The following is an 8,873-nucleotide window of genomic DNA, read 5'->3' on the forward strand; positions in this document are numbered from 1 at the left end:
TGCACAGGCTCATGCACAACATCCATTTTCATCCCCGTGCCTCGTCATAAATTGCTCCTACCAAAAGTGTTTCTGAACCAAAAATAAAAGACAAACAAACCCCTCTGCCACTCTGCAAATACTGAAATTCACAACTTCCTGCTTTTTTTTTTTCTCAGACATTGTCCTCCACAGCAAAACCAAAAAGAAAACGGTAATCATTTTGTGAGACGATTTCACACCATTAGACGATTCTATTAAGTAAAAAGATAAGACAACTCATTTGTAGCATTAAATGAACGGTTTTCTTATAAAAATAGACGGTTTCATAACTTCCTACTTTTTTTTCTCCGACATTGTCCACATGCACCAAAATAAAAAAGAAAACGGTAATCATTGTGTGAGACGATTTTACACTACTAAGACCATCCCTATAAGTAAAAAGATACGGAGTACTCGGTAAAATAACTCATTTACTAGCATAAAGTACCGTTTTACAGTGTGACACCGTCTCACGCAATAATTAAAGACATTGTCCATAGCAAAACCAAAAAGAAAACCTTACACCCATGGGTGAGACGGTTTTACACTACGAGATCAGCCGATCCGATTAAGCAAAAAGATAAGATAACTCATTTACTAGAATTAAATGAAGTATAATTTTCTCATAAAACTGGACCGTTGCACCGTGCGACACCGTCTCACACAACAACTACCGAGAAAGATCAATCAGATGGGAATATGTGCCAGAAGCTGCTGAACAATTTTGCTCCTCATCTCAACCCTCTTAAATTGCACAATCTGTTCTTCAGAAACCAAACACAATCCATTATCCGCCATAACCACCTGCATTTCTTCTGAATTAACAGCAACTTGAAGCAACTGTTGCCTCGTCAACCTCCTCAACCTCCCTCCTCCTCCTCCACCGTCCGCGAGTCGCGACACCTCCGGCATACACTCCAAAGCATTTACTTGCGCCTGAAGAAACTTAACATATTTACACGCAACCTCCAACATTTCCGCCATTGTTTTCTTCCTTCCGTACCCAGCTGGCATTAATTTACTTAACTCATACATACTGTCCCTTATTCTTACCCTCCTCGTCTTTCCCGCCGCCGCCGCCGCCGTCGTCGTCCGCCTCTCGTTTTTAATCGACTTTTTGGTGCATTCGTTGAGGATTGACCCTAGAGAGTAATCGTCAAATTGAGGCGGCGGCGGCGGCGGCGGTGGTGGTGAAGAAGGCTGGAAGGATTCGAGTTTTGGGATTTTGAATGGCGGCGGTGGTGGTGATGATTCAGGGAAGTGGGTTTCGAGGGAGAGAAGCGAGGGTAAGACGGAGAAGTTGTCGAATTCGTAAACCGGGTTCAAGTTGTTGAATTCCGACACTTGGACCGGTACTGGTAGTAGTGGAGAAAAGAGGTAATTCTCGGCTTGAGGCGGAGTTTGATTAAGGGAGATATAATCCGGTTCGAATTCTGTTAGTGGTGTTTGGATTTCATACGGGTTTTCGACCGGAGACTCGTCTGGCGCCATTAACAGAGCTAAAAATGAACAATTTTCATCCTCCATTTTTACACTTTTCTGCTGAAACAGAGAAAATGAAAATGTTAGTTATTGGTAAAACTAACAGGTAAATGAAATATTGCCAATTTTATAAAGACGGTTTTAAGTTAAACGTACTCACAATCAATTTAAATAATATTAAAATAAAAAGGAAAATTGTAAGACGTCTTAACTTCACCGTCTTAATCAAGACGAACTATTTATAAAAAGGAATGAAAATGAAATTGGGATTACGAGATGTTAAATTAAGAGGTACTCACAATCGATTGAAATAATGTTAAAATGAAATGGGATTGCGAGATGTCTCAATTTAAGACCGTGTTAAGCAAGACGTTTTTTTTTAGAGAAAGGAATGAGGCAAGTGGACGTACAAGATTAATCAGCTAAGAATGAATGGGTTAATCAGCAAAACAGAGAAAATAATGGTGGTAAATTTATAGGAGAATTCTGGTAGTTAGCTGTAATAATTTACACGTGGCAAGAGATGATTGGGTTGATTTACTGAGCAGAATGTTTGTCGTATTATATAGGGATCGGAACTGTCTGTGCAGCTTGGGTAGTACTCGTACTATGGCCGTTTTGAGCAGATATCGATAGCTGTCACTTGGCAGTATTACAAATATACGTATTTCAGGTACTTTTATCTTTTTTTTTTGAATGGTTTAAACGGATGAAATTATAAGAGGACGCGCGAAGGTTTAATTCGTCTTGCTTAAGACTGTTATAGCTAAGATATTTTATAAGTTTTTTTAATTTTCATCTTCATTTTAATCGAGTGCGAAAAGCGTTTTAAGTTAAAACGGTTTTAAATAAGAAATGGGGGTGAAGATTAAGTTAAAGTATTAAGATGGTACACTATGGACTTATGGACTATGGAGTAAGGTGATAACATTAACACGATTTGAAGATTTAGTCTGAATAGTTTGACTCGAAATTTGAAATTAAAAGACTCGTATCTAAAAGTGTTGTAATTGACCGGTCGAACTTTGTTGGATTTGGTATGGAGTTGATGAGAGGCACCCTCAAATAACTAATGTGGAATTACATTTACATGTAACTGTGTAAACAATACTGTATCTATTAGAAGAGGGGGAAAAAAAATGTGAGGCGTGACTTGGTGAGATTAGATTACTTGCACTTGTCATAGGTTTTTGTGAAATATAATTCAGTAGCTTTACTCCTGCGGTCTCTCTCTAAAAAATAAGCTCTCACCTCTCACTAAAAAAATCCTCAAAAAAACCCTAACTTTTTTTTTTGTTCCACTGCCGCCGCCCTACCCCCATCGTCCTCCCCATTGTTTTTCTCAACCCTATCGCCGAAGATGTGGCTCCTCTTGGGCCCATCTCCGGTGATTCGTTTCGACTCCGCCTTGTCAAACACCTTACCAGATTCCCTTTTTGGCCTTGTCGTTTGATCGGGATGCGGTCCTTCATCGGCCTGCCACGTGTTGCTCTGTCGCCGGTCTCCTCTGTCATCCCCCCTCTTCCGTTCTTGTCTTTTGGCCCCCTGATAGTTCCGGCGACTCTTCCCTGATGGTGGTGACGGTGGTCCTGCCGTGTGCGTCTCAGGGTGGTGCCGGAGAGGTTGTCCCCTTCCCCTCGCCCCCTTCCCCCTCCTCTCCGGTATGTTTTCACCCTTGTTTTGTGGTTTTAAGTCCTTGTCTCTTGTATGGTGTGCATGGAGGTCATGAGGTGTTCCCCTTCCCCTCGCCCCCTTCCCCCACCTGTTGGTTTCTTTGGATGGCATGCATGGGTCTCGGGTCTGTCAGAGTCGGTTGTTGGGTCCTCTTTGTTTATGTTGGTCTTGGCTGGTCTTACCGTCTTTGAGTCGTTCTGGCTGTTGGGGTTGTCGTTGGTTTTTTCATGTTGGTGTTGGTCACTGTTGATGGGGTTGGGTGGGCTTTGGGTCTGGGCGGCTTCCTGTGTGATGGCGGACACGGATGTGGGCGTAGTCCTGGGCTTTTGGGTGTGGGTGTCTTGGTGTCGGTGTTTGACATTGTTCTCGAGTCGTTTTGGTTGGGGATTGTTTGGGCTGGATGATGGTGTTGGTAGGGTTGGTTGGGGTGGTTGGGGTGGTTCCCGACTTTTTCATTATGACGGTGGGTCTTTGCTTTCGCCTCGTCCTGTTCATATTAATAATAACCTCGCGGTTTGTGTTTTTTCTGCCTTTTTCTTTAATAAACTCTTGGTGGTTTGGGGTGTCCTGTCCTCTTATCCACGGGTTAATTAGGACGACTGGTACTTTGCATTGGGTCTGTGTTGAGCCTATTTCTCTGTGGTCTGCAGAGATGGTTTTGGTTGGGGGGAATTTCAAGTGGTTTCCTCCTTTAGTTCCCACCTATTTACTCGCGTATCTTGACTTTGGGGTTCTGGCCAGCGGGGTTTGTGTTACAAAGTGTAGGAGTTTATTCTCCACTAGAGACAGATTTTTGTGGTCTGCTTTCCGCCTTTTCTTTCTACGTCCTTGGGGCGTAAGTGCACTTTGTTTTCTCTCGTTGGGTCAAGGGGCTCGTTGGTGTCCAGATAAGGTGTATCACAGCCAAGGAGATGAATCTCCGAGACGCTTTCTTGGGTCTTGTTGTAGGTATTTCTCTGAAGCTGTTTTGATTAAGACGAGTAAAAATGAGTTTGTGGAGGCTCGTTGGTTTTCCGAGGAAGATTTTCACATCCAAGGAGATGAATCTCCGAGACCCTTTCTTGGGTTTTGTTGTAGGTATTTCTCTGAAGCTACATCAATCAAGACAAACAACGATGGGTGTTTTCCTTTGGCCAGCGTTGCTCATCCATTAGAGATTGGGGTGGTTTCTGAGTTTGAAGAGCGTGTTCCGACTACCGTCGTACGCCATCAACACGACGTTGTTTACCGATGCAATTGTTACCATGCTTTAGTCTATGTTATTAGTAGCTCTATGGTGTTTTATGTTGTAGTTTATAGGTATGGTTTAGTGAGCCGTACCACTATAATGTAAAACTCTTTCTTTACCGCTGTCAAAAAAAAAAAAAAAAAAAAAAAGGTTTTTGTGAAATCATTTTATCAAAAACTTAAATCATCGAAAAGGCGAGAAAGTATTTAATTATTGAAATCCACTTTCATAGATAGGAATTTAGCCGGGATAGAAGATTGAAATATTTGATGAAAATGATGGCTCTACCCATATCGTAGAGATAGTTTTACCGTGAGTTGATTGAAAAATCACTTTACAAATTAAATACAAAAATGGTTCAAAGGTAATACGAGTAGGAGTAATGGACAAACATAAAATGGTTGCGATCAAATAAAAACATGTATTGTATACAATTGTTATACTCCGTACTAAATAAATGAGTCATTTTCATCACAATAAATGATAAAAATAAAAGTTATAAAACAATACCGAGTAAAAAAATATCATAAATTTTTATTTAGGACAGACAAATTCATTTTAAATAATAAAACGAACTAAATAGATAAAACGAGATAAAAAAATGTTCGCAGTAATGCATGAGTGAGTTGCACTTGTGTGTACAGGGTCCATTAAAATAACCTGATTATTGTCACGCAAGAGGTGCATGATTACGAAAGAATTAGTTTGCACGAAGTTATATTAGCTGCTCATGCAATTATATACAATGACTCTGTAATCCTGTTACCTTAAACAAATTATTTTCCAAATAAAATATCTACAACACAAATACTCAAATTGTTTTTTTTTTTTTTTTTTTTTTTTTTTTTTTGACAACAATAAACTGAATTATATTAAAACAGAAAGGACGGAGTACAAATACATAAACCCGTTATCCAGTAGCAAAACTAACCGACCAAAAAGGGTAAATGACAAAGAGGTGCCGGATTTCATGAACTGAATTCCGCACACCAATTAATCTTGGCGATAGCGTGCGAACGGTGATAGTTTACGACATGAAACGGAAAAAGAAACGTAGGTATATGCCGCTGACCGGGCAGTTCGCATAGCGATCAATAAAGCTCTTGTTGAAGCCTCTAGCATATTGGTAGCTCTGATAAGAGCTAATTGCTCTTGTCCCGTATAAGAGTCTGAAATGGACGCCCGAAAGCAATTACCCGGATGTAAACGACTGACCAACACATAGAAGCAAATGGATCCTAAGGTGCTATTCATAGTCTGATGCAGCTGTGAAGGAGCTGTAGGTAGTGGAATAGGACCGTTGAGAGTGCGCCAAATTGATGGGAAAATTTGATGAGAGGAATAGAGCTGATCAGCAAGCCGCCAGATTCTTAAAGGATCCATTGGACACTGTTGGAAAATAATAGAATTCCGTACCGACCAAATCGCTTGCAAGACACAACCGAAGTAGAGTAAAGGATTTAGAGCACTTGATGACTGATGAGAAAAATAGGTCACCAAATCAGCCAGCCATTGAGTAAAAGGAATCATCGAATTTGTTTGGGAATTGAGACCAAGCAAAGACGACCGCCATACATGCTGAGTAATATTGCAATAGCGAAACAAGTGTTCAGCGTTTTCTTCTGCAGAACCACAGAAATGGCAAGGGAGAGTGACGGTCACGCCGCGGGACTTGAGATTTGCCGAGGTAGGCATGATATTGTGGGCAAGCCTCCAAAACAACAAAGGAAATTTAGCTGAACCTGTTAACTTCCAAATGCGAGACCATGGAAAATAAGACGTTAAAGACGGAGACGAAGCAGAAGATTTATGCCAAAGGTGTAAATAGCCCGTTTTAACCGAATAGCTACCATCCTCCGTGTATTTCCAGTATAGGAAATCATCAATACCAAGAAGCGGGGGTTCCATTTCGATAATTAACTTTGCTGTAACCGGAGCAAAGTGTTTGAATACGGCTGTAGCATTCCAGTCACCCGAAGGATGTACCAAATCCGGTAAACTAGGAGCGGGTTCCCTATCAGTCCCCAAACGAATGGGAACAGTACCTTGCACCCAACGACTATTTACCAAGTTTATCTGTTTTCCGTTGCCAATTTTCCAGCAAATTCCCGAGGAAACCTCATCCACCGCACGACAAATACCGCTCCAAAGGAAAGATGGTTTTGAGACACGTGATTTTGCTGAAGGAATAGGTAAATCCCGGGCATATTTGGGAACAAGATATTTAGCAAGCAAACCAGTGGGATGCACCCTGAGCCGCCAGTAGTTCTTAACTAGTAAAGCTTGACTCAAGAGAAGAGAGTTTTTGATTCCCAAACCATCGAAGTCTCTCGGCGTTTGTAAAGTCTCACGCTTGAGCCAATGAATAGATTGCCTTTTCCAGTCATGGCGCCACCAGAATGCAGTAATTAGAGAATCAATTTTCCGACAAATCCCAAGAGGGAACGGAAGAGCCGCCATTAAGTGATAGAATGAGGCGAGTAAAACAGCAGAGATGGCCACAAGCTTACTTGATTGACTAAGGTGCAGTGAAGACAAAGATGAAATGCGAGTCGTCAATTTGTCAATATAAGGATGAAATACCCGAGACCGGTTTCTTGGGATGTCAACAGGAACACCCAAGTAGGTTCCGAAGGTTGAGGAGCTCTGCATCTTGAGGATGGAGGTTAAATGTAATCTAAAATCAGGTGGGGCATTGGGACTGAATTTAATGAAAGATTTATTGAGGTTAATCATTTGTCCCGATGCAGATTCAAAGTCCTTGAAGAGATCCCTTAAGGCATCAAAAGCAGTGGGTGTAGCTTTGCAACAGATAAGCGCATCATCCGCATAGAATAAGTGTGAAACAGTTGGAGCATAGCGAGATATTTTTAAACCCGTAAGCATTCCCGTCTTCTCGGCTCGAGAGAGTTGTCGAGATAAAACTTCCATGCAAATAATAAAAAGATAGGGGGATAAAGGATCGCCTTGTCGAAGACCGCATGTCGGAGTCAAAGTAGATGATGGCGCTCCATTAATTAGGATCCGATATGAAACAGTGGAAATACATTCCCATATAAGACTGCGCCAGGCAGGTGGAAATCGCATATGGCGCAAGACCTCCATAAGGAAATGCCACGAGACACGATCAAAAGCCTTGTGCATATCCAATTTGAGAGCCGCATAACAGCTAGAACCAGTCTTAGTCTTGTTAAGATAATGCATAACCTCATGAGCGATGATTGAGTCATCGACATTAATCTCCCGGCACAAAAGACTGTTGCGTATCAGAAATGAGGGACGAAATTACCAGTTTGATGCGATTGGCAAGGCATTTGGAAGCGAGCCGGTAAACCACATTACAGAGACTGATTGGTCTAAATTGCGATACCATCTTTGGGTGCTCGACTTTTGGGAGGAGAATAATGTGAGTGCTATTCCACTCTTTCAACATGACGCCCGTATTCAGAAAACGTAGAATTGCACAGGTAACCAGAGATCCAATTTGTGGCCAAAAAATCTGAAAAAATTTAGGAGTAATACCATCCGGACCTGGTGATTTAGAGCCGTCCATATTACGAAGAGCACGAAGAACGTCCATATCCGTAAAAGGAGCAGCGAGAATTGAACTATCTTGAGATGTAAGGAAAGGCAGATCAAGTGGGTTCAGGAAATCATCATAATTATCACTTGGAAAAGCAGGATCCTTGGATTTAGGAGGACCCAAAAGCGACTGAAAATATCCAACTATTTCCGTTTCAATCTCAGGCAAATTATGAAGCCATGTACCATCAGAAGTTCGCAAGGCAAATATACGCTGCTTAGAAGATCTCTGCTTGACTCTATTGAACAAGAATCTAGTAGGAAGCCCATCTAAAATTTCCTTGCGCAATTTAACGCGTTGAAGCCAGTAAAGATGTTGCTTGTGGATGCGTTGCATTTGCTCAGATCTAACCGTTTGAAAAGCATATGCCGTAGAAGAGTTGACATGCATGTGTATTACACACATTTATTTTGTGGCCTGTTGGGATATTCAATAATCGGTTTATCTCACTTATATTAGATACACAAAAAAGTAGCACGATATGTTTATAAGCCTCGTTATACCACCAACAAAATGATGCTTTATACTGTAAATAACATAATTGAACCAAGGTGGAAATTAACTAAATTTGATAGAGAATTAAACATGAACTAGTTTTATCCCGTGCAAAATTGCACGGGTTTGGTTATTAAACTTGTTATTACAAAAGTTTAACTAAGTTACAAATATTGAATTAAAATTCCACAAAATTAAATTTTAAAGTACTAATCAATATCATACATGAATGAAAAGTAATAGAGTTTACAAATAATTTAAATCTTTATTATCCCATTTTAAAATCATTATAAACAACATTAATGTTTGCTTTTTATACAGCTAGATTATGTAATTCGCCAAAATCCTTAAATCGAACAAAAACTTCTAGAAAACATGAAAAAAAAACAT

General features: G+C 40.6%; 2 protein-coding genes across 2 annotated transcripts; both read right to left on the reverse strand.

Annotated features, from left to right (window-relative positions):
• Window positions 1–335: 335 nt before the first annotated feature.
• On the reverse strand, window positions 336–1,585 carry LOC141646417 (uncharacterized). The gene has a single exon (XM_074454313.1). It carries the CDS (start codon window positions 1,546–1,548, stop codon window positions 709–711), a length of 840 nt encoding a protein of 279 aa, XP_074310414.1. The 5' UTR covers window positions 1,549–1,585; the 3' UTR covers window positions 336–708.
• A 3,813-nt stretch (window positions 1,586–5,398) lies between these two features.
• On the reverse strand, window positions 5,399–7,609 carry LOC141649885 (uncharacterized). Its single transcript, XM_074458554.1, has one exon. It carries the CDS (start codon window positions 7,607–7,609, stop codon window positions 5,399–5,401), a length of 2,211 nt encoding a protein of 736 aa, XP_074314655.1.
• Between the last annotated feature and the right edge of the window lie 1,264 nt (window positions 7,610–8,873).

Source organism: Silene latifolia, chromosome 3 (genome assembly GCF_048544455.1).
Source record: "Silene latifolia isolate original U9 population chromosome 3, ASM4854445v1, whole genome shotgun sequence".
NCBI classification, from domain to species: Eukaryota; Viridiplantae; Streptophyta; class Magnoliopsida; order Caryophyllales; family Caryophyllaceae; genus Silene; species Silene latifolia.